Source organism: Pongo pygmaeus, chromosome X, assembly GCF_028885625.2.
Source record: "Pongo pygmaeus isolate AG05252 chromosome X, NHGRI_mPonPyg2-v2.0_pri, whole genome shotgun sequence".
NCBI lineage: Eukaryota > Metazoa > Chordata > Mammalia > Primates > Hominidae > Pongo > Pongo pygmaeus.
In genome coordinates this window covers 160173009-160198996 of record NC_072396.2, presented here as the reverse complement: position 1 = coordinate 160198996, position 25988 = coordinate 160173009, and the positions used below count along the sequence as shown (strand labels likewise).

Here is a 25988-nt window from a genome sequence, read left to right as displayed (position 1 = left end):
ACTGATACTTGCTATAGTGTGAATGAACCTTGAAAACATTATGCTAAGTGAAAGCAGCCAATCACAAAAATGCACATATTATATGATTTCATGTATATGAAATGTTCAGAATAGGGAAATTTATAGAGACAGAAAGTACATTAATGGTTGCCAAAGGCTGGAGGAACATGGGATAGAGAGATGATAGCTAAAAGGTTCTGAGTTCCTTTTTTTTAAATATATATATATATATATTTTTTTTTATCATACTTTAAGTTCTAGGGTACATGTGCAGAACGTGCAGGTTTGTTACATATGTATACACTTGCCATGTTGGTGTGCTGCACCCATTAACTCGTCATTTACATTTACATTAGGTAAATGTAATCCCTCCTAATGCTATCCCTCCCCCCTCCCCCCACCCCTCTGGGTTACTTTTTGAAGTGATAAAAATGCTATAAAATTAACTGTGGTGATAGTTGTACATATCCGTGAGTATATTAAAAACCTATGCTAAGAATTGTTCACTTTAATGGGTGAATTGTACAGTATGTGAATTTTCATGTTAATAAGGTTGATTTTTTTTTTAAAGAGTAAGGCAATGATAAAAGATTACACATAAAAGGCCGGGCGGGGTGGCTCACGCCTGTAATCCCAGCACTTTGGAAGCTCGAGGCGGGCGGATCACGAGGTCAGGAGATCGAGACCATCCTGGCTAATACAGTGTAACCCTATCTCTACTAAAAATACAAAAAATTAGCTGGGCGTGGTGGCGGGCACCTGTAGTCCCACCTACCCGGGAGGCTGAGGGAGGAGAATGGCATGAACCCGGGAGGTGGAGGTTGCAGTGAGCCGAGATCGCGCCACTGCACTCCAGCCTGGGCGACAGAGCGAGACTCTGTCTCAAAAAAAAAAAAAAAATTAAATTACACATAAAAAATACAAAGGATATGAAGAGACAATTCCCAGAAGAGGAAATGAAACGGTCAATACACAAGACTTGGTATTGACCTCATCAGTAGTCAGAGAAATGTAAAATAAAGCAATGAGACATATTTTTATTTAACTACATTCTATTGAGAAGAATTAAGAAAGAATAAAACATACATATGATGCTTGAAATAATGCAGAGCGATGGTCTTTTCACACATTGCTGGGTAGAATTTAAACTGCTAAATAGTTTTGGAAAGTAGAATGCCCATGTCCATTAAATTTAAAATACTTATACTCTTTGAATTCATGGCCCCTTTTTTAAGACTCTAGCTCATAGAAACAAAATACGTGTGGCTACACTTTAAAGAATCTTTATTGCAGCATTGTTATGACAAAAGGGAAATTAGGTGGAAATGGAAAGATATTTATGATGCTTTATTAATTGCAAAAAGCAATTATTAATTGAAAGTAAGGCCCCAGTTTAATTTTTGTAAAAACAAACAGCAATAAATGCATATAGGAATACAAACATATAATATTTGTGTGTTTATGTGAGCATGGAAACACTTGTAGAATAATATATAATTATGTACCTTCCCTTTTTTGCGCAGTTTTGTATTGCTTTGCTAGTTTCAATGAAAAGGTATGACATTTGCAGTTTGAACGACAGAGAACAGTTTTAATTAACAGAGGGTGAGTGGGGTAGTTAGAAAGGGAGGGAACGCGCTAATTTTGCAGCCATTTTGTGTGCGCTCCTCTTACAGACAGTGCGGCGGCCCAGGCGTCGCGTCTACGCGGGGGATTACAGTAACCCGGTTGTCAGTGATGAGTCAGAGTGCGTGGTGCTGATGCTGCTGCCATTTCATCACCTTTGCGAGCGCAGCATCCATCCCTCCGCTCTCCCGGCGCCTGGGCCTACCCAGTTTCGGGCTCCCAGGCCAGCGATGCGCTCGCGGCTGAGCTAGATCCTGCCGAGCCGCGCTCTCTGAGGCGTCGGCGGGGCGCCCCCTCCCGCCGTCCCCGGTCCGGGCCAAGGAGACCTGCAGAGCCGCGGCCATGGAGGCCATCTGGCTGTACCAGTTCCGGCTCATTGTCATCGGGGATTCCACAGTGGGCAAGTCCTGCCTCATCCGCCGCTTCACCGAGGGTCGATTTGCCCAGGTTTCTGACCCCACCGTGGGGGTGGATTTTTTCTCCCGCTTGGTGGAGATCGAGCCAGGAAAACGCATCAAGCTCCAGATCTGGGATACCGCGGGTCAAGAGAGGTTCAGGTGGGAGCGCAGTCCGGGCCCGCAAGCAGTGGGAGGGTCTTCGGGGTTTGCACCGCCTCTGGGGAGAGAGGACTTCCTGGTCCTAGGTGCGGTCCAGGAGGGCAACACCAAGGGTCTTGGGGATTCTGCCGAAGCCCACCTTCGGCTATTCGGCTAACCCGGAGTTCAGTGCAAGGAAAGAAGCGCCCTGGCAGGGAAGGCCGGTAAATAACACATATTGCTTGCACCGCAACTCCACCAACCTGCCCCTTGGTGGCTAATAAACTAGCTGGAATTGATCTCTGTATCTGTAATTCATCAATCTCAGTCCCTACGTTACTTTCAAAAACGTTCCCAGGTCATCCTAACATAACTGACAGAGATTTAGATACATAAATACATGTGTATCATGTTTTATTTCCATATCTGTGTGTGTGCACATATATATGCTAACATATGTTCTAACATAAAGGAAATAGATACGATTGATTCCTTCTTGCAACCAGCACACATTCAGTGATCATCTACGATGTGCCAGACTCTGGGCTTCTTTCTGGGAGAACAGTGTGAGGAAACTCACACACGGGGATGCCATGTAATCTAAACAGACAAAGCCCCTTCACTCTTGGAACTTCTGTGCTAACATAGTTGAGGGAAATAGATAATCAGCAATTACAAAAGTGTGTCTTGCTCATATTTGTATGCCCACTCCCTACTGTAACACTTGGCACAAAATGAACATGCTAAATTTCAATCAATGAATTCATTGAATAATCAATGAATATGTTTACTTTCACTCAGAACCCTTTGCTTTTCTATTGTAGCATGTATTATTTGTAATTATATGTATGAACACAGAGGAGGAAGGTTAACTGGAGAATATGAGACCGGATGAGTATGACTGCTCAAGCAAAGACAGGAAACGCCCAGGGATAGGAAACAGTATGAATAAAGACAGAAGTGAGAGGGAGCAGAGTGTACACAGAAAACTTTGCAGAGAACAATTTGAACTAAAGTAGAGCAGCAGGAACCAGATCAAGAAAACTCAATAGCCCAACTTTATGATCATTTACTCATTTATCTATTGAAAACTAACTAAGCATAGAAGATACTGGTTGGGTAATTGAAGAGGGGTAAGGAGAAGAAATAATTACAAACTTAAGTTGCCTCCAGCTCCCCACTTCCACAAACAACACTGTGGAAAATATCCTTGTACAGGTTCACTTTGAACTTGCGATTGCATTTCTCCTAAGCAAAGAAAAGTATCTTTTATGTGTTTGTTGGAATTTCTTTCTATATGAACAGCCTGTTCATATCCACTGCTTATTATTTATTGGGCAATATGGACTTGTAAGAGTACTTTATAGATTAAGAATATTAACCCTTTCCTGTCATGTATGTTGTAAGATATATTCCTAGTTTATCATTTGTCTTTTCACATTATTTAAGATTTTTTAATGTATGGAAGAATTTAAGGTTTATGTAGCCTTATGTCCATGCTTAGAAGGCCTTTGTCACTTTCTTTGCTAAGTACTCACAAACAATTAATGTAATAATATATTCCAGAGTTTTGACAGTGATCTACAGCTTGCTTGTTGATTTCTTGAATCAAGCTTCTCACAAATCAAAACCTTTGTTTGTTCATGTCTAAATTTTCTGGTAAATCTACCATTCTCCATGAATCTTCAAACCTAAGAGACAAGAAATGCTTTCAGTCCCCAGGGCGGATTTGCCTGATTTTGGAGACTTAAAGTCATTTGTAAGTTTTACTTTTACCATCATCTAGCTTGGACTGTAGGTCCCTGGACAATGCTTGTTCTGTTAACATTGGGCCATTTTCTCTAAGCTATTGAGTCCTTCATTGTCTATCTTCTTTATCTGAGGAGACAGAAAACCTAAAAATAGACATAGATAAAAAAATCACAGTAGTCTAAAGCAAGTGATTGCAGAGACAAATAGGTCTATACCCTGTAATAAACTTTAATACACTGTAAGCAAAGTGCCATAATGTATATTTATAATGAGGCTCCTCAAGTCAAGAAGTTAAAACATGTGAAGTTTCTTCTGATGGCTCCTGAGTTGGCCTTTCTGAAATGTGTCAGGAAATAGGGCTGAGAGGCACTTTGCCTGAACCCTTCGCTATCTCTCTTTTTCCCATTCCCACAGGCCTTGAAAATAAAAAATAAAATTGTGTTTCTCCTCACAGAAGAGATTGAGGATCCCTGTTAGCTAATAATAATAATAATAAACAATAATAATAATAATGGAAAGAGAAAAACATGGTAATGATAAATGGAAAAAATGGAGTAGCAAGATACCTACTTTAAATATTTTGTTAACTATCATAAATTCATTTCTATGTTTTAAAAATCCTGTTTCAACTGCTAGCATTTGTAATGAACTCTCCACGTCACAGAACACTTTTAATATCCATTGTTTCATTTTGCCTCATGGTAACACTGTGACTTAGGTATCCTATTTTGCAGAAAAGGAAGTCTCTGTCAGTTATTCAGATTTGGGGGGTGGGAGAGTTAGTTGTAATTTTACCTGAAGGCAAGAAATAGAACTAAGTTATGTCCCAGGGTCACTCTCCAGTGCTGAATCCATGGAAAATGCCTAAAAGTTCATGAACATTCATTTCTAGAAGATGCCCATCTCAAAGTTTTGCCCAATTGGAAACTCACATATTAGTAGTATTATGGAATGCCATTTGTATTCCTTTGTTTTTTTTTTTAAAAAAAGAAAATCATTTTTATTAAAGGACTGTGTCAATAACCAGGAACACTTGAATATACTGAGTTCATTGACATGCAGAAGTTTGGGCACGGCCTTTATTCTTTACTTCTTTCTTGTGTTTTAGATCCATCACTCGCGCCTACTACAGGAACTCAGTAGGTGGTCTTCTCTTATTTGACATTACCAACCGCAGGTCCTTCCAGAATGTCCATGAGTGGTTAGAAGAGACCAAAGTACACGTTCAGCCCTACCAAATTGTATTTGTTCTGGTGGGTCACAAGTGTGACCTGGATACACAGAGGCAAGTGACTCGCCACGAGGCCGAGAAACTGGCTGCTGCATACGGCATGAAGTACATTGAAACGTCAGCCCGAGATGCCATTAATGTGGAGAAAGCCTTCACAGACCTGACAAGAGACATATATGAGCTGGTTAAAAGGGGGGAGATTACAATCCAGGAGGGCTGGGAAGGGGTGAAGAGTGGATTTGTACCAAATGTGGTTCACTCTTCAGAAGAGGTTGTCAAATCAGAGAGGAGATGTTTGTGCTAATCAGTTCTTTTATTTCCAAAACATGCTCTCCTACTTGAACTGAAAAGTAAGAGAAATAAATAGAATCTTTGTGTAACTGATGAGAACTCAACCTCCATTTGGATACCAAGTGAGCCTCCCTCTCAGGGGGACTCTGACAGACTCGTGTGCGGGTGGATGGGGGTGCCTGAGTGCTGTGACCAAGGGACTGAATTGCTGATGTGGGCCAGGCCAGGCACTGTTTTGTGGCCCATGCTAGGCAGTGGCTGCTCCATAAGCCCTTTGTGGACCACATGTTAAGGGCCTGGGGTTTAGGAAGCTAAGTCCCAGGAAAACATACCTACAGACAGGACAACTATTCCTTGGTATTTGAGCTCACTTATAGGCCATGAACATAAAGAGATACATAAAGGGGAAAAAAGTATCACATTGGGGACAATTAGCATAACTAAACAAAGATTATGAGCTCTACTTATTCCGTGAGAATACCCTGCACCAAAGGTGTTTGCTGGGTTTGGTTAAAAGGTACCAATTAGCTTTTAACAGCTTTCTGTAAAATGAGGAACACAGACCAAAAGGTCTGGTGTTCAAGTAAAAATGATGTGAATATGAAAAGGAAGGCGATCTACACAGTTATTAGCACATTTCAGAAAATGAACACCCTTGTGATAGAATTACCAGCTGTATGAAACAAATTGTCCCATGCAAATTACCCTATAACTAGGAAAGAGACACTATAACCCAAATGCCATACCCCCTTTTTCCTTTGACCACGCGTGGGGTTTCACTGCCTTGGCACCTGCAATTTGGAAGTAAACAGTCTACTTGTTTCTTCAGGCACCTGACAGTGACAACACAGGGACTGCCTCTGAAAAGAGCCCTGAGGCAAACACTCTCTCCTGCTGAACAGGAGGCACTGTAACCCTTACAACAGCTTACAGTTACTTGAGCTACTTATTTGATCATCATAACAGGCCTACGAGGTTTTTGCCCCATTTTACTTAGTTTACTAAGAGCCATGAGAATCAATTGGCCAAGATCAAGGACTCGTGACTCCTAGCTCTTTTCACTGCATCATACTGCTGTCAGATGAATAAATGATTATGAATTTGCTTACTTGGGAAGAGATATGACTGTAAATAAATGTTCTCTACATGTTAGGATATGTTTTCCTTATTGATTACAACTCAGCTATAATCCTGAGGGAACATGGGAAGGAATCAAAGGTAAAGCCCATTCAGGTATTATTGACAAGAGGGCTTTAAACAAGTGAATAATTGCACAACTAAAAAGACATTAGAACTGTGTGGGCTATAAGTGTTCTTATCACTGAGACACAGTGGATTTTTATTGAAAGGAACCACATACAGCAATGGGGAGTGGGATAGGGATAAAATATCCACCCCAAAATGACCTTGGCCACCTGTCTGCCATATACGTACACTGAGTTCCTGTCTACCCAAGACAGTCAGCCCTTAATTCTCAGGTGAACAAACAGCTAACTGCATCAGCAAATTGGAATGGCTGGCTTGAAGTTTCCATTATTTTCTTGAAGAGCGGTGATGCTTTAAATTACTTTTTGGATTGTAGCCAGTTCAGCTAGGCAAAAGCCATACTTTTCACAATTAAAAAAAAAAACTATTCTGACTAGAGTCAGGTTTCTCATATCCATTGTGATAGGAAGGCCTAAGAATGGCAAATCGCTTTGAGATATAATATTGAACTTCAGTATGAATGTGACTGAATCTGAAAGTTTGGGAATTTGTTTCAGCCAGAATAAAGAAGCCAAATCATGAAAATTATGGAAGACTATTCTGCCACCTGTGCCCCAAGTTGGATGAGCAAACCACTTTGGATCAATTCACAGCATTAACTACAAGTGAACTGATCATCTTCTCTATATTCATTTCACAAGAGCTGGCTTAGGTGGGGTAATTAAATTGCCACCTTCATGGTTGTAAAAGACAAATAAAACATGGCAAATTTGATTAACACAAAATTTCATCAACTGCTATACTTAATTATGTTTAGAAGATTCTGAAAGCAAGATTATCCAGTGGGTAAATGAGAGTTGAGTGGATTCTGTCAGTTCAAAAAAGGAAAGAAACAAAACTTCCCTACAATTTTCTTCACTAAAATTTATTATATGTACACTATTCCCACTCCTGGCATTTTCTGGCAGGTTTAAAAATATTCAGCATAAATCCAGCAGAGGTGGCTGAGCTTAATTGCTTAAATAAGTTCTAGAAAATTTAAAAATCATTTTAGTAGAATTCAGTACCGTTGTCACTGCAATAAGTGGGTTTTAGAAAATAAGTGTGAAAAAAATCAGGTGTTAATATAATACTAAGGATAAAGCTTTAGAAGCTATTTTACTACATAGGTAAAGAAAAGATAAACTAACTTGTAACAAAGACCACAACTGCATGTTGGATTAGATTGTCTCATATTTCAGAATAAAATGTACTGTATACTTTTCCTCACTTTGTTGTGCACTGTAATGAAATGTGAAAACTGCTTTATTTAGCTGTATGTGAATGAAAATATGCTTGTATTTAGTAAAATGATTGATTATGTGACTGTGAGATTCCAAGTGTGTGTTATAGCTATTTCCAGAATCTGTTACTACAGTGTAGCAACTACTACCAAGGATATCAATAAGATGTGACATATACCATACACAATCGTATTCACCATTATCTTAAAGCCAGAAAGAGAATATAATTTTTGAAAGTTATCTGACCATCATATCAAAAGTCACTGGGACCTCAATACTTCCTGGTGAGCCTATGCCACTTTGAGAAAAGTTGGTTCTGTCAAGCCTAAATCTTCAATCATGGTGATTTTTAATCAAGAGTCTTAATTCTGTTGCCAAGTAGTTGATTACAACTATTATGTTCCCTGGAAAGTCTTCTTTTTTCCAGGCTAAGTTGCCTTAGCTTTTTCAAATCCTACTACGGCATGCTTTTTATGCCAGGATCACTTACAGTGTGGCACCAACATAAGAACACAATAGTTCAGCACATTTCCCAGGATTGATAGTACACATGTGGGTGGGGGATGGTAAAAAAAAAAAGGAAAGATAATGGATTCTGAGTCTGGGCATAAGTAGACAGGTAGCCTAAGTTCTTTATCACTTTTATAGTTAAGAGGGAATGGAAGGGAGGGAAGGGGAGAAGAAGGAAAGAAGAAAGGAAAAAAGCAACAATGTAACATCTCCTTCTCCTTAAAATGCTCCCCAGGGCTTGATCATTTTTTCTTCATTTATGTTAATTCTCTTGGTGGCTTCATTCAGTCCCATGGCTATAAATTAAATCTATAAGTCAATGAGTCCTGAATTTTTATCTTCAACTTATTTCCCATGGACTCCAGACCCTTATAACCAACTGTTTACCTGACATCCCCACTTGAATGTCTATCAGGCATCACAAATTTAATATGTCCCAAATCAGGCTCCTAATCTTCCTCCCCAAATATGTCCCTCTCATAGTCTTCCCCTCCTCCGTAAATGGCAACTTTGTCCTTTCATCTACCTTTGCCAAAAATCTTGGTATCATCCTTGACTCCTTTCTTTCATAGTCCACATCTGATCTATCAGGAAATTATGCTGGCTCTACCTTAAAAGTATAACCAGAATATGACAGCTTTTCACCATTCTCAATGCTAACACACTGGTGCTGTCCACTATCATTTTTCTGAGTTATTGTGACAGCTGGTCTCCCTGCTGCCACTCTTGTTGTCTCCCCTTCCCCACCACTGCCATGCTTGCAGTTTATTCTCCACAGAGCAGCTAGGAGCCTGATAAAACATTAGTTATAAGCAATCGTCTACTCATAATTCTCCAGTGGTTATACATTTTACTCAGCTTAAAACCCAAAGTCCTTCCAATGGCCTGCAGAAGAACCCTTGGAAATAAATTCCATCTCCATCTGATCACCTCTGTAACCTCATTTCCTACTGCTAACCCTCTTTATTTTACTCCAGTTACATGGGTTCCTTTCCGGTTCTTCAAACACACTAAGCACATTCCCACCTCAGGGACTTTGTATTTGCTTTTCCCTCTGTCTGGAATTCTTTTTCCTGAGATATCTGCATGGATTGCTCGCTCACCTTCATCAAGTTCTGGAGCCAGCAGCTTCCAAGAGTTGGAAGCAGTTTCCTCATCCTAGGGAAGACGTGGCTCCAAAAGTCATTGCTGACAGCTCAACCTAGAGTCTTACTCTTTAGTCTTCCCTGGGTAACAATAAAGTGTAGGGCACACAGAAAAGGGAAAGGAAACTTACAAGGAGACAATGAAATCCTGGAGAGTACAGTTTTATAGGATGGCGTGAACAGTAGTATCAAAATGCAGCAGTCGATTCAGACAGATAAATACTAAAATGAATCTGCAGGATTTGAGAGAACAGGAAGTCATGAGTGGCCTTTTCCGGCATAGTGTTGGTGGAATGATTGCTGCCTATATTAAGCCTCTCAGGAACTTGGTGTTCTCAGTTCTGTCAGAGGACCAATTCTCTTCTCTCTTTCTTCTCTCTATCCTGTCCTCTCCCTAGGCAATCTTACCTACTCTCGTGACTTCAGTTACCATCTTTCCATTGCTGATTCCAAAATCAGTAACTCTAGCTCACTTTTCTGAACGTTATACCAATACAGCCAACTTGCCTACTAAACAAAGCCATAAATTTCTCAAACTCAACATGTCCGATACTAAAATCAATGTCTATCAAAATGTGCTCCAACAACCCCGGTCTTCCTCAGCTCTATAAATGGCACCACCATTCACAGAAATTGGGAGATATTCTTAATTCCTCACCTCCCCTCACTTCTCATATCAAATCCATCATCTAGCACTGTCAACTCTAACTTCAAAATATGTGTCTGACCCTGGGCAACACAGTGAGACCCCATCTCTACTAAAAAAAAAAAATAGCCCAGCATGGTAGCACATGCCTGTAGTCCGAGCTACAAGGGAGGGTGAGGTGGGAGGACCACTTCAGTGAGCTGTAATCACACCGCTGCACTCCAGCCTGGGTGACAGAGCAAGACCCTGTCTCAGATAAATAAATAAATATATAAATAAACATATGTGTGTGTGTGTGTGTGTGTGTGTGTGTGTGTGTATGTCTGCCATTTTTCTCCATCTCCATTGATACCACGTTTGTCCAGGCCACTATCAACTCTTACCTGAACTACTTCATTATCTTCCTAACTAGCCTCCCTACTCCTTGTTCCCATTCCCATGATACATTCTCAACATAACAGCAAGAGTGATCTTTTTACAACATAAGTCAGATCAAGTAATTCCTCTGATTAAAACCCACTGATGGTTTATTGTCACATTTAGAAGAAAATCCAAATAAACGCTACATTTCTTAACATAGCTACAAGGCCCTGCACGATCTGGCCTGGGTCTACCTCTCCAACTGTGAGGTCTACAAAAGCAGGAATCTTACTCATCTTGTTCACCAGTATTTCTCTAACTTGTAGCAAGTTAGGTACTTGAATAATCTACACATACTTGAATGAATGATTGTTTTCTTGCTCTACTTTAATCCAATGACCTTGATTCTTACTTCACATCAGTAAAATACACACATGTCCCTATCTTGAAGCATTACCAAATTTTATACAGCCTCTAGAGTTCTGATTATAAGTTCTGGTTGCTCACCCTCTCCTATGAGAACCATAAGTTCCTGAAGAAAATGACTGTTAAAAGCTTGGTCTATTTCTTTCTACATATTTTTATTTCCATTTTCAAAAGGTTGTTTAACATAGTGGTTAAGAGTATGGACTTTGGAATAAAACAGACATGAGTTGAAATTCTGACTCCCAGTTATGTGTGATTCAATCTCTCTGAGTCCCAGTTTACACATATATAAAATTGGATAATAATAGTATTAATTCATAGAGTTGTGAGGATGAAATGAGATAATCCATATAAAGTACTTAGCACAGGCTCTGGCATTTGGTGAACATCACATAACAATCTTACTCAGAAAAGGTTACATACCATAATATGTTTGCCCCGAAATGAATCTTTTTCATAAAGGGTATCATGTAACACATACTATGCCATTACCTTTTTCACGTTGTATATTCCCTGCAAATACACAAGGATAGAAACTATGTCTGTTTTTGCTAATCATTATATCTTTACAGTTTATCAGTACCCGTACATATTTGCTAAATGTGATCAAGAGATCAAGAGTTAGTTGACATACTAAAGATGACAGAGCAAAGACAGAAGAAAACTGGGTCCTTGATAATGTCATTGAACTACAGATTTAATTACCCTGGAGTCACCCTATATTAAGATTCCTTGTTACATGAGTAATAAATCCCATTTTAGTTTGTGCAGTTTTTTTCCACCTATAGCTGAAAGTCTCCTGATACAACAGTATTCCACTGTATGGATATACAAGTTATTCAATCAATCCTCAGGTTATGTGCAAATTTTGCTGTTATAAAGCAATTCTATGATGCATATATATCTTTGTATATTTGACTAATTATGTCCTCAAGTCAAAATCCTAGAAGTAGAATTTATGAATCAAAGAAAATATACATTTAAAATTTTGATATAATTGATTAGATCAATATTTTTTAATGTGCAGATCTTGGTTACTGGTTTTCTGTGGCTTGCAGTTGAAGCAGTCCTATTTATTAGCATGATCTCCTTATATATGTAAATTAGTTTTTTATTCATCACATATGTTGCAAGTTTTTTTAGGTTTTTCTGATTTCTTAAGCTTTCTGGTGGTTAATACAGAAGTCTCTCATATATAGGTGATTAAATCTGTTGTCTACAATAAACTGGAAACAGTCTTTGTCTCAGAATCGGGGAACTGATGCCTGGAAGACAAGCTGTGAGGAAGACTTAATTTCCATTGGATAACATTTTGTATCTTTTTATTTTTGTGCCATGTAACTTATGTTATCTTTCTTGTACAGTATGTTGTCTTAATGTTTTTTGGCAATGATGTTAGGTTGAGATAGGCCTTCCCCACTCAAAAACTAGAAAACGGTTTTCCTATGATTTCTTATAATGGATTTGGGGTTCCCTTAGGAATTGACTTAGGTATAGGAAGTGGAGATAGGGATAAGAACTATTTTTCCCAAATGACTAGCTATTTGTCCCTCCACCATCTGGAGAATATTCCATTGTTCCTTTAACAACTGGAAATTCTACCCTTTTCAAATATGAAATTGTCATATATACATGGGTCTGGTTTTGGACTTAGCTTTTTTAGTTCATTAATCTAGTTTTCTATTCTTGCCTACATTGTTTTAGTTATAGTAACTCTGTAATATGTTTTTATTATCTTTTGTCACTTCAAAATTGTCTTTGTTATTCTCATGCAGTATATTAGAACCTGAAGATGTGTCAAGTTTCCCCTAAGGTAATATTGGGATTTTGATTGAAGTTGCATTAATTTACTGACACTGATATATGGCAGGAACAAGTGTCTTTAGAATATTTGCTCAAGAATATGTCAATTATTTTAATCCTTAAGTTTATGTCCATCAGTAACTTCTTATAGTTCTCTTATAAGTTTAGCCATTGTCTGCTTATTCCTAATTTATAACTTCTGCTATCATTGGAATGACTCTTTTTCTCATTATATGTTCTAGTTGATTGTTGCTAGCATGTAGGAAATCTGTGGATTGGTTTATATCTTGTAGCCAGACACCTTACTAAACTCTCTTATTACCTCAAATAGTTTTTCAGTTGATCTCTTCTGCTTTCCAGGCAGACATTATAATCTACAAGTAATGATAATGTTCTCTCTTCCTTTTAATATTTATACTTCATTTCTTTTTATTGTCTTTTTACACTGGCTAGATCTTAGAGTAAAATGGTAAATAACTGCAGTGCTGGTGGGCACCTTTGTCTTTTTCCTGCTGTTACATGCTTCTAGCATTTTGACCTTAAATTACCTTTAATAGGCTATGGAACTTTTCACTGCATTATTATTTTACCAAGTGCTTTTAGAAAGAATGCATTTTGACTTTTTCAAATGTCTTTCTGGTACCCGTTGAGGAAATCAAATGGTTTTCTTCCCTTAACCTGTGAATGTAATTAATTATATTAGTAAATCTGTTTATGTTAAACCATATTTATTTACATTCTTGGAATAAACTCTACTTGTTCATAGTGTATTTTTTAAATACTGCTTAATTTAATTTACTAACATTTTATTTAGGATCTTTACATTTAAATTCATGTTTCAGATTGGTTCATAATACCATTTCCAGAAATGTATTCCATGGGGATTACAAAGAATCTAGGTGTGTGTTGGGGGCCACCTACAGTCAAACAAATTCAGAAAATTGTGGATTAAATAAAGCAAAATAGTATTCTGTAGGACTACTGAATATTATGGTATATTGGGACTCTCCATTGGGAGGTAATTTTATACAGCATCTCCTCAACTTATATGACAAAATAACTCACTTTCTGAAGCATCTTAACAGACATTTCAGTGAATAACACATTGGAAAATGGTGATCTTTTGTGCTTTCTGTCAGGTTTTGATATCATGGTTATGCTGGCCTCAGGAATGATGAAATTATTAGAAATCTATCTTCTTCTATACACTAGAATATTTTAAATAACGTGGGGTGGTCTGTTTCTTGAAGATTTGATAGAATTCACTCATAAGAGCTTTTTGGTCCAGCATTCCTTTTGTGTGTGTGTGTGGAAAGGGGTATAGATCTTTGACAATCCTTTCCATTTATTTCATGGTTATGGTTAGATTCAGTTTTCAACCATAATATTGACCGTTTTCATAATATTGACCGTTTTCATATATGTTCATTGCCCTTCCCTGAAACAGGATTATATTTCCCTCTCATGATGTAGGTTTGGCCATGTGACTGGCAATGTCCCAGCTAGCGGCTTTTCTATTAGCTTGGATTCAGGAGTAAAGTAAACACGGAGCAGAGCAATCCTTGACCTATAATGGACATGTAGCCACCAGGACTGGGAATGACTACCACAGCATGTCATAGCCAATCTAGATTAACACATACATCTGGCTGGGCGTGGTGGCTCAAACCTGTAATCTCAGCACTTTGGGAAGCCAAGGCAGGAGGATAGCTTGAGGCTGGGAGTGCGAGACCAGCCTGGGCAACACAGTGAGACCCTGTCTCTACAAACAAAAACACAAACAAAAACACTGCATACATCCTCATGAGTAAATTTTGGTAATTTGTGTTTTCCTTGAAAATTATCTATTTCATGTAGATTTTCAAATGCATTGGCATACAGTTGTACTTAGCATAATTTAAAAATTTCTGTAATGGTGGATAGAAACCTCTCTCTCATTTGTAGTCTTGTGTGTTTTCTCTTTTTATTACTTATTTTTATCGGTATTTTCAAATAACCAGCACTTGGTTTTATCAATTTTACTTCCTCTGCATTCTAATTTATTGATTTTTAATGTTATCTACATAAAGTCATACTTTGTCCTTTTTTGTGTGAATGAATATTTTCCTGGTTCTTCATATGCCAACTAATTTTTTATTGTACTCTGAATATTTTGAATATTATGAGATTCTGGGTCTTGTTTAAATCCTATGGAGGATTTTGATTTTTTGCTTTAGCAGGCAATCAACCTGAGTAAATTCAAGTCACATGTTCCAACCTGCAGTGGTCTATCCTTTTGTTCACTTCTTAGTCTTTGATATACTAATTAGGAACACATCCAAGCTCGTGCAGCTATGCGGTTGCTTTTCAGAGCTCCTCCCTCTCCTTATCCTCCATCTCCAGCACTTTCCGCTTCCCTGGAAATTCCCTTTTGGGTGCTCTAGGCAGAAATCTTGGGCTTTAGCTATCCTGCTCTGCCGTGCAGTGTCAGGGGCCATGCGGCAGGAAAACTAGAGGAAAAAATGGTAAACTCACTGTGGGTTCATTGGTACTCTGAATTCAGTTGTTCTTTCCTGATAGCCTACTGGTATTTTATTTTCTGTGTCTTTAACTAGCTGTTCCATGCATTCTGCCTAGGTTTTATAGCTGTACTCAGCAGGGGAGACAGATGAAGTGTGCTTCCTCCATCCTATCCACAAATCAAATTTTACTCAATGTATTTTTACAAAGGTGCCAAGGTATTTAATAATTTAATGGGGAAAGGGTAATATTTTTAACAAATAGTGTTGAAAGAATTGGACATACATATGCAAATAAATGAACCTGAACCCTTACTTCACACCATACACAAAAATAAACTAAAAGTAGATCACACACCTAAATATGAAGGCTAAAACTTTTTTTAATTTTTATTTTAAGTTCCAAAATATATGTGCAGAATGTGCAGGTTTTTTACACAGGTATACTTGTGCCATGGTAGTTTGCTGCACCTATCACCTGGGTTTTAAGCCCTGCATGCATTAGCTATTTGCCCTGATGCTCTCCCTCCCCTGCCCCCACCCCACAGGCCCTGGTGTGTGTTGTTCCCCTCCCTGTATCCATGTGTTCTCACTGTTCAACTCCTACTTATGAGTGAGAACATGCAGTGCTAAAAGTAAACTTCTACAAATTTAGATAGGATGAAAACTTAAAAAGTTTTTAAAACTGATAATGTGATTTCATCAAAATTGGAAACTTTTTGCTTTTCAAATGACAGTTAAGAAAATGAAAAGTCAGGCCACTGACCTGGAGAAAGAACCTGCAATATCTGATAAAAGATTTATATGTCTAGATTATCTGAAGAACTCTCAAAACTCAATAATACAAAGACAAACAAATCTAGATTTGTCCAAAAACAAATCACAGTACACAGGCCACAGAAGAGACACGTATACTTCTTGCTATTCACTAAAAATGCAATTTTCTTTCACAGCTATATTTATATATATATAGCACTCCCTATGCCATCAAATGCTTTTCCCTTTCTAACCTTTTAAGCAAATTGGTATTCAAACTATAATATTCAAGCATCACCTTCTTAGAAAATTTATCCACCTGATTTAAGTAATATCAAAAGGTCTCTGCTTTGTGGAGATTGTACATGGAATACAAATACATATTTCTCTATTAAAGCAGATATCACATTTTTTTATAATTGCATCTACTATACATTTGATTTTCTTATAAAAACACAAGTTCCTTGAAGGTAGAATCTTATTCTTAATTAGGGAGGTAATAGAGCTGAAACCTGAAAATAAATCTGATTTCAAAGAGGCACTGACAAACCACAATGGAAATAATTAATTTTGATTTTTAAGAAGTCTCACCTTTTCCTTGGGACATAATGTAGTATCAATGAAGCATCACATCTCAGACCAATTATTGAACTTCTGCACTTTAAATCTCCACAAGTTTCCAACAGCAATTTCACAAATATGTTTTTTAACACCAATAGCAATTTCGAAGACATCTGTCCTCATAAACTCTTCTTAAAGGGGCCAGACTTATTTTTAAACATTTGAGCATATTTTATCATAAAAGAACAGATTTTGCCAGGCGTGGTGGTTCACACCTATAATCCCAGCACTTTACGAGGCTGAGGTGGACAGATTGCCTGAGCTCAGGAGTTCAAGACCAGCCTGAGCAACATGATGAAACCCATATCTCTACAAAATATACAAAAATTACCTGGCCGTGGTGGCACATGCCTATGGTCCCAGCTACTTGGGAGGCTGAGGCAGGAGGATCACTTAAGCCCGGGAGATGGAGGTTGCAGTGAGCCAAAACTGCACCACTGCACTCCAGCCTAGGTGACAGAGGAAGACTCTGTCTCCAAAGAAAAAAAAAAAAGAACAGATTTTTTTTCTTTTTCTTTTTCTTTTTTTTTGAGACAGAGTTTCACTCTTGTTGCCCAGGCCGGAGTGCAATGGTGTGATCTCGGCTCACCGCAATCTCTGCCTCCCGGGTCCCGGTTCAAGCAGTTCTCCTGCCTCAGCCTCCTGAGTAGCTGGGATTACAGGCACACGCCACCACACCCAGCTAATTTTGTATTTTTAGTAGAGACAGAGTTTCACCATGTTGGCCAGGCTGGTCTCGAACTCCTGACCTCGTGATCCGCCCGCCTCGGCCTCCCAAAGTGCTGGGATTACAGGCGTGAGCCACTGTGCCTGGCAAAAGAACAGATTTTTAAACAATGTTTCATTCATGCATGCAATATATGAATCCTCACTGTATGCAAAGCACTGTTGTAGGTACTAGGGACAGGTGAAGATTAGAACAAAAATTTTTGCCCTTATACAACTTAAGTTCTAGGGTAGGGACACAGACAACGAGTAATATAAATATATAGCATGTAAAATAGTGATGAGGAGACTAACCACATAGTTTATCATCCAAGCTGGGCTTCTACTGAAAGTAGAAAGAGGAGCTAAAAATAATTAATAGTTGTGAGCAACAAAAAAAAACCAGACTGTCCCTGGCAAACCATGGCATATAATTACCCTAGAGTTAAGCACTAAAGGGAAAACAAAGCGAGGAAGAAGGATAATGATACGCATTTGTGTGAGGGAGTGGGGTAGTAATGAAGCTTATATTTGAAGTTATATTTGAGTGAAGATCTGAAAGTGTTAAGGAGTAAACCATGTAGATATCTGTACCTTCCAGGAAAAGAGAGTAACAAGTAGAAAAGTCCTGTGGCAGGAGCAAAACGAGTATGTTTCGAGAACAGCAAAGGAACTGGTGTGCTAGAGCAGAATGAGCCAGGGAAGAATGAAAAGGGGGTAAATGAAGAAAGAGAGAGAGAGAGCGGGGTTGGGGGTGGGGGGTAGGGGCTGACTCACATAGATTAATTTAGAGAGGGGGTGTGGGACCGAGATCAGGTAGGGCTTGTACATCATTGTAAGGACTCTGGCTTTGCTCTGAATCAGATAGAAGTCACTGAAAAGTTTTAAGCACAAGAGACACTTGATCTGACTTACTTGTACCAGAATTCCTCTGGCTTCTTGTAGAGAATGGTCTGAAGAGGAGCGACTGTGGAACCAGGGAGCCAAATCAGGAGGCTGTTGCAATGATCCACATGAGAGATGTTGGTGACTTGGACCAGGATGGTAGCTGAAGAGGCGATGAGAGGTGGTCAAATTTTGGATAAACCATGAATTTAGTCAGGAATTGCTGATGAACTGAATATGATGTATAAGAGCATGGGTGGGATTTGAGGTGAGGAGAGGAAGGAGGAAGAATCAGTTTAGTTTTCAACACATTCAGTTTGAGATGCCTATTAAGTTTCACATATGGAGATGTCAAGTAGGCAGTAGGATATGTGAGTCTAAAATTCTGAGGTTTACAGGTCCAAGCTGGAGATAAAAATCTGGGCATTATCAGTGCAGGGAGGACAATCATTGACATGAGATTGGATGAGTTCCTCAAATACACAGAAAAGAGGTCTGAGGAGTAAGCCTTAGGGAACACTAGAATTTAGAGGTCATAGAAGATAGAAACTGAGAAGGGGCAGGCGGGGAGGTGGGAGGAAAACCAGGCAAATATACTAGAAACCAAAGAGGCAGAGTTAAAAGGAGAGAGCAATCAACTGTGTCAAATGCTGCTGATAGATCTAATAAGATGAAGATGAAGACTGACCATTGGATCTTGCAATGTGCATGTCTGGAGACCCTGACAAGAGCAGTTTCTGTGGAATATAGCATAGAAAAACCTGGTTAGAAGAGAACAGGAGAGAAAAAAAGGAAAGTGAGTACAGAATACTTCCAAGCAATTTTCTGTGAAGACAAGTAAGGATGACAGCTTGAGGGGCCAAGAGAGTTTTTTTTGTTTTTTGTTGTTTTTTTTTAAGATAAGAAAGATTCAGTGGAGAAAGATGGAGGATTCAGGAGAGAGACAAGTTGCAGGGGAGAACCTTTCTTCTCTTTAAGATTGCAGGGACACTTTATCAATGGAAACAAAAAGTAAAGTACAGAGTGTTCTGCTGTGTACTATAATGCAATGCATGTGCTCCTAAAACTTTAAAATTCTGCAAAATTGCACAGCAGCTGTTGTAAGTTGAATTGTGTCCTCCAAAGATGTCAAAGTCCTTGCCCTCAGTACCTGTAAATGTGATCCTATTGGGGGTGGGGGTAGCGGTCAAATTGTAGATGTAATTAGTTAAGATGAGGTCATACTGGAGTAAGGTGGGCCCCAATCCAATGACTGGTGTCTTTATAAAAAGGGGAAATGTGCGCACAGGAAAAACGCCAGGTGAAAATTGGAGTTCTGCTACCACAAGCCAAGAACTACTAGAAGCTAGGAGAGAGGCTTGGAACAAATCTTTCCACAGAGCCTTCAGAGGGAGCATGGCTCTGCCAACACTTGACCTTGGACTTCAATTCTCCAGAACTATGAGATGTTTATCATACTTTGTAACAGCAGCTCTAGCAAATTAATATACTAACAGTAACAAGGCCTAAGGGAAAAATAGGTTTGGGGTGTATCACTTAAAATCAATACAATTTTGTGGCCAGAGCACTCAACAGAAAAGGTCATTGGTACTTAGGAAATAGCATGTGCACTGCCTAGGCCAGAACTCCTCTAACTGGAGGCTGAGCCAGGCAATGTTACAAATATACCATACATTGCCCTGGAAATGTTTACAATGCTTTGGTTAGGGCAAGACTGGGGGCTGAGATGAGGAGGATGAAGCAAAGGCTTATGAATATGGGCAGATGGTGGGTAGATGTGGGGTGGAGTGCATGGAGAGTCCTGTCGTTACTTCAGTCTTCTTGGCCAACTAGAAAGCAGGAACATCAGCTGTGAGCAACAACCAGACAGGGAGTGTCAGGGTTTGAGACCAGGAGAGAGGGTATGAAACTGTCTTGCAAGGGGAATGAATGGATCACTGCACAGCATCACTGCCCTCTTGAGACTTGCAGTGGTGACCTTTTTTTAGTTACATTAAGCTGCCTGGGAATTGGCAGAGTTGGTCTGAACCAAGACAGTGACTCAGCTAAGTCAGTATAGCAAAGCTGGATGACAAGAACATTGACAACATGTACAAAGAATGAAACACAAAAGAAGAGAAGTAAGGATGTGCAGGGCAGTGAAAACCTGAAAAGGTAGGAGGTGGTGGTCAGGGAGCAGAATGGCTTGAGGCTGAAATTAGGAAGGAGCGGCAGTGGTTGGTAATGACAAGGTCTCAGGTGTGACCATGGGAATAAGTGACTAAGGAGTGGGGAGACAAGATCACCAAAGGAAAGAATGCCAAGCTATTGGAAGGATTCACATAAATACTGACAGAGTTAAGACAGGAGACACATAGTATTATCCTAAGAGACAGATTATCTTTACTTTTAATGATGAAGGAAGCAAAAGTTACTGTTGGTCACTTGATTTGTTTTTTATTCTTTTGAGTTTAGCAACAAAGGCTTGTATTTTAATCTGAATCCCCTGTTCTCAAGCTTATTAGTGTTCTCGTTGCATCAAATTCTAAATAATTTTGTAATTATAATTTTGACCTAAAAGTTCTTAAACATAGTGCTTAATTTTGAAATGTTTCATATTTTTCTCATTTAAACCATTATTCATTCCAATTTTATCTGCATTACGGTCAGAAAATGTGGCCCAGATGATTTGCACTTTTGGAAATTTAACATTTTCTTCATTAGCTTAATATGTGCTCACTTTTTGTAAATGATTTTTGAGAATTGGGTTTGTAGGTGCCAACATTTATTAAATTAGCATTACTAGCAGTCTTGCCTAATTAACCTGTAAATGACTGCAATTAGTATATTAGGACTCCTATTAATGTTTCTGTCCATTTTCCTTGCATTTCTAACACTTTATACATTTTCACGTAATGTTATTCATCAGATACATGTTCACGAAGGTTTCATCTTTGTCATAAATGGTAGTCTTTACCAATGCAAATAAATATATGAAAGGAAAAAGAAAAATTACCTTAAGAAAACAGCAACTTGAATTTCTACCACAAATTCTCAGGTGCCCTGGCACTTTGGAACCCACAGCAGAATGAAAGCTCGCAACAAATATTTACACTTTAATAGAAGACCCAAAGATTGCTTGATTTTCCAAAATATCCAATTGCCATCTCATTTGAAGTTTTGAAAACATTTCCTAAAATGTATGTTGCTCTGAAATACTTTACATATACTAATTATAATTCTGTAGAAATATTTTCTGGGGTTGGAAGGAGACTTCCCTGAAGGGGGCAGGTTAATAAAAGTCATATTAAATCATGTTTATAATATTTAATATGGTTGATAATTGCCATAAGCAGTGTTCAGTATTTCAGTATACCCTGCCGCTTTTAAGTACTAAAATACTGATATCTATTTGCCATTATTCAGTAATAATCTAAATAATTTTGTCTCATCACATATGTAGTCACGCATGAAAAGTTTGAGCTGCCCAGTACTCTGATCATATTCCTCCCCCTTTAAAAGAAAACTCTTTGAAGGTGTATTCTTATTATCAGCTTTTTAAATGATCCTTTCCTTGGTCATTAGTATCAGTAATCCGTTTTCCCTACGGTTACTAGATTTCTCCCAGAACCAATTTGGGCCCCATCAACTTTCAGAAGTTCCTGATGTAACTAACTTTTCACCAAGGAGAAATGGGACAGGTGGAGGTTAGGGGCTGGGGTAGAGAGATGGGCCATTGGATACATAAGGAGGAGGGTGTGGTAGGGACCAGAGAAGAAGGGAAGGGGATCAGTCCTTAGTTTCCAGCTTTCCTGCCTCTATTTTCAGGGCCAGATTCCCATTCTGCTTGCCTTTTGTCTTCCAGAGTCATCTTTGTTTTGGGACTTGTCCACTCCTTCCCTAGGATAAAATTTATTTTCTCTGGACCTTCTTCCCCTATCATCTGACCTGCACAAACTCTAGCCAGAAAAGTTAAAAGAGAAAGTCCTAGACCATGGTCATCTCTCAGATAACCAGGGTAATGATCCTTTCCTTGGTCATTAGTATGAGTAATCAGATTTCCCTATAGTTGCTAATTACCTGGATTTCTTGCAGAATCAGTTTGGGATCTGGTGGCTGAGGACCAAGTGGAGAAGAAAAAGGCAACTACAGTCCATTTTTTTTTCTCTTTTTAAAGGTTCAGAGGGTACATGTGCAGGTTTGTTACATAAATACATCGCACAGTGGTGACGTCTGTGCACCACACTTTTTAATGCATCACTGGTATCAGTGTCTCAGTGTGACACACACACACACACAAAAAGCCAGCATTGCCATTTTACTCTGGTATTGCAACCAGTTGCTATAGTAAAGTTGAAAATTAGTTAAAAATCTAACACCAATGAAAATTTAAATACCTAGGAATACATTTAACCAAGGGAGTGAAAGATCTCTACAAGGAGAACTACAAAACACTGATGAAAGAAATCAGAGAAGACACAAACAATGTGGCAGACGTGCTAGATAAAGCAATTAGTAAAGTAAAAGAAATAAAAGGCATCCAAATCAGAAAGGAAGAAGTTAAACTGTCTCTGTTTACAGATGACATGATCTTACATATTGAAACTGTAAAGATCCCACCAAAAACTGTTAGAACCAATAAATAAGTTCAGGAAAGTTGCAGGATACAAAGTCAACATACAAAAATCAGTACTATTTCTATATGCTAACAATGAACTATCTGAAAAAGATATCAAGAAAACAATCACATTTACAATAGCCAAAAAGTACTTGGAAATAAATTGAACCAAGAAAGTAAAAGTCTATACACTGAAAACTGTAAAATACCAATGAAAGAAATTGAAGAAGACACAAATAAATGGATAGATACCCCATGTGCATGGACTGAATAATTGTATACCCAAAGGACTATAAATCATGCTGCTATAAAGACACATGCACACGTATGTTTATTGCGGCACTATTCACAATAGCAAAGACTTGGAACCAACCCAAATGTCCAACAATGATAGACTGGATTCAGAAAATGTGGCACATATACACCATGGAATACTATGCAGCCATAAAAAAAGATGAGTTCATGTCCTTTGTAGGGACATGGATGAAATTGGAAATCATCATTCTCAGTAAACTATCGCAAGGACAAAAAACCAAACACCGCATGTTCTCACTCATAGATGGGAATTGAACAATGAGAACACATGGACACAGGAAGGGCAACATCACACTCTGGGGACTGTTGTGGGGTGGGGGGAGGGGGGAGGGATAACATTAGGAGATATACCCAATGCTAAATGGCGAGTTAATGGGTGCAGCACACCAGCATGGCACATGTATACATATGTAACTAACCTGCACATTGTGCACATGTACCCTAAAACTTAAAGTATAATAATAATAATAATAATAAAAACTGTCAAACTGTTCATACTTCCCAAAGCAATCCACAGAATCAATACAATCCCTATCAAAATTCCAATGACATTTTGCACAGAAATAGAAAACAATCCTAAAACTCATAAAATCACACTTTCTGATTTCAAAATCAACTACAAAGCTACAGTAATCAAAACATCATGGTACTGGTGTAAAACAGACACATAGAGCAATAGAACAGAATAGAGAGCCCAGAAGTAAATCTACACACTACAGCTAACTCATTTTCAATAAAGATGCCAAGAACACAAAATGGGGAAAGGAAACGCTCTTCAATTAATGATGCTTGGGGAACTGGATATTCACATACAGAAGAATGATATTGGACCCCTATCTCATTCCATATATGATAATCAACTCAAAATGGATTAGACTTAATCATAAGGCCTGAACCTGTAAAAACTACTGGAAGAAAACATAGGGAAAAAGGTTGATAACATTCATCTGGGCAATGATTTTCTGGGATATGACTCTAAAAGCACAGGTAATACAAGCAAAAATAGACAAATGCAAGAGATTGTTATCCACTGACCTTTTACCTTTAAATTTTTTACTTTTACTCTAGAATCCACAGCTTTGATCTAGGGAAAATAAACTGATTCAGTCTAAGATGGGTGTACTTGGAAAATCTGGAAAAAAATCCTATTTGGTCATTGCCTACCTGTATATCAAATATCCACAGAAGGCAAATAGAGTTGTCACACAATCAACTAACACATAAAATTATTTGAAAACCATAATCAAGAGGCATGATCCTTTATAAAGAAACTGCTCAAAAATACCGTGCACACCAGGTCTATCCTTTCTGACGTGACTACAGCTAAATCTGACATCAGACAAGAGAGGAACACAAACACAAGTATATTCTCTAGTTAAACTTTAGGGCATAATCCATATGAATTTTCATGTGCAGATGAGATCCTGGGCCATCTTCTCCTAACCAAACAAGAAAAGCAACTGTGTGCACATAATACGTGAATCAATTTCTCCAGCCTTGGACACTTCCAATCTCAAACTGGTACCTTCTCACAACTGGTCATACAAGCAGTTCTCCCTGAGTACAGAAAAGAGTATGAATATATAGGAAATATGGTTAATTAGCAGGCCTGACGATCACACTGGTCATAGTTACAAAATTTCAAAATAAAAAGTGTGAAAATGAAAATTTTAGTTATTGCCTAGTTTGGGCTACAAGCCTTAAAAGCTTGCACTCTGCAATGACTTCATAGGTTCACTAAATTTATAACATCACTTGGTTTTGAGTTGAGAAAAATGTTTTCAGATCCACTTATTAAGGAACTTTGGAGATTAACTACTTGGACCTCCTGGCTGATTCTTTCACCTAACCCAGACAGAAATGTTTCCATCTGACCCTTAAAATTTACTGAAGACAATATTACTACATTTTCCGCAGTTATTAGCTAAGAGGCCTTACAAAAGGAACTGAAAAGGGAAGCAGGCCAATGACAAAAACTGGGCCATGATTATGCAAGATTCAACAGGTTATGAGTGAGGTGTTTCAAATCCCTTTCTCTTTTAAGATTTGGCACTGACGTTGGATAGCTTTCTAGCTTGGTTCCCCTGGAAACCTGATGAAGGTAGACCACCAGCTGTGTGACAAGAGACTGCTTCTGGTAAAACGCTCAGCGAAGTATCCTGTGTCCAAGCTAGGAGGGCTGCAAATGAATGTAAACACCTCCTAAGAGTCACAGCTTGGGCTCCAAGAGCACAGTGTACAACTTGTTCCTGGGCTTTGTCCCTAGCCAGAAACCAAGGATGCTACATGCACAGGGAACTGTTAAGAGGGTGGTCCCTCATGGCTTCTAAAGCCAAGGTGACTCCTATGTCCTTTTGTGCAGTCTGTGGGGACTGCCAAGATAATTCCCATAGAACTCTGCCTAAAGCCACCCTCTGGCATGCTGTCTTGCCTCTCCAATGTCCTTCAGAGCAAACTGGTAACAGGAGGCCTTTCCATGTCATGGGAGTTTGTGTAGTTGAACCCAACACCAGCTGTGATGGGTGCTGCCCTTGCACTCAGGAGTGTCTTCAGAGGCAACCCCATCCCACATTGGCACCAAATTGTCATAGCCATGACTATCACAAGAGTATGGGATTAGAACCAATGAAGGCAAACCTTCAAAAAATGGTTTAAGATCTTTAAAGACATCACTGAAGTTTAAGGCTGTGAATAGCAAATATATAAAGGCAGAGCGTTCATTCATTAAAAAATGGACCTTAACATTTTTCCCAAACTTAGCTGTTACTAAGTAAAGGAGCAAGGCATCATGGTATA

At 38.7% G+C, this 25988-nt stretch overlaps 1 protein-coding gene across 1 annotated transcript; it reads left to right on the top strand.

Moving 5' to 3' along the window:
• Nucleotides 1-1726: 1726 nt before the first annotated feature.
• Nucleotides 1727-8005, top strand: RAB39B (RAB39B, member RAS oncogene family). Its single transcript, XM_054472003.2, has 2 exons — nucleotides 1727-2183; nucleotides 5023-8005. The coding sequence occupies exons 1-2, from the start codon at nucleotides 1969-1971 to the stop codon at nucleotides 5447-5449; spliced, it is 642 nt and encodes a 213-aa protein (XP_054327978.1). The 5' UTR covers nucleotides 1727-1968; the 3' UTR covers nucleotides 5450-8005.
• Nucleotides 8006-25988: the final 17983 nt, after the last annotated feature.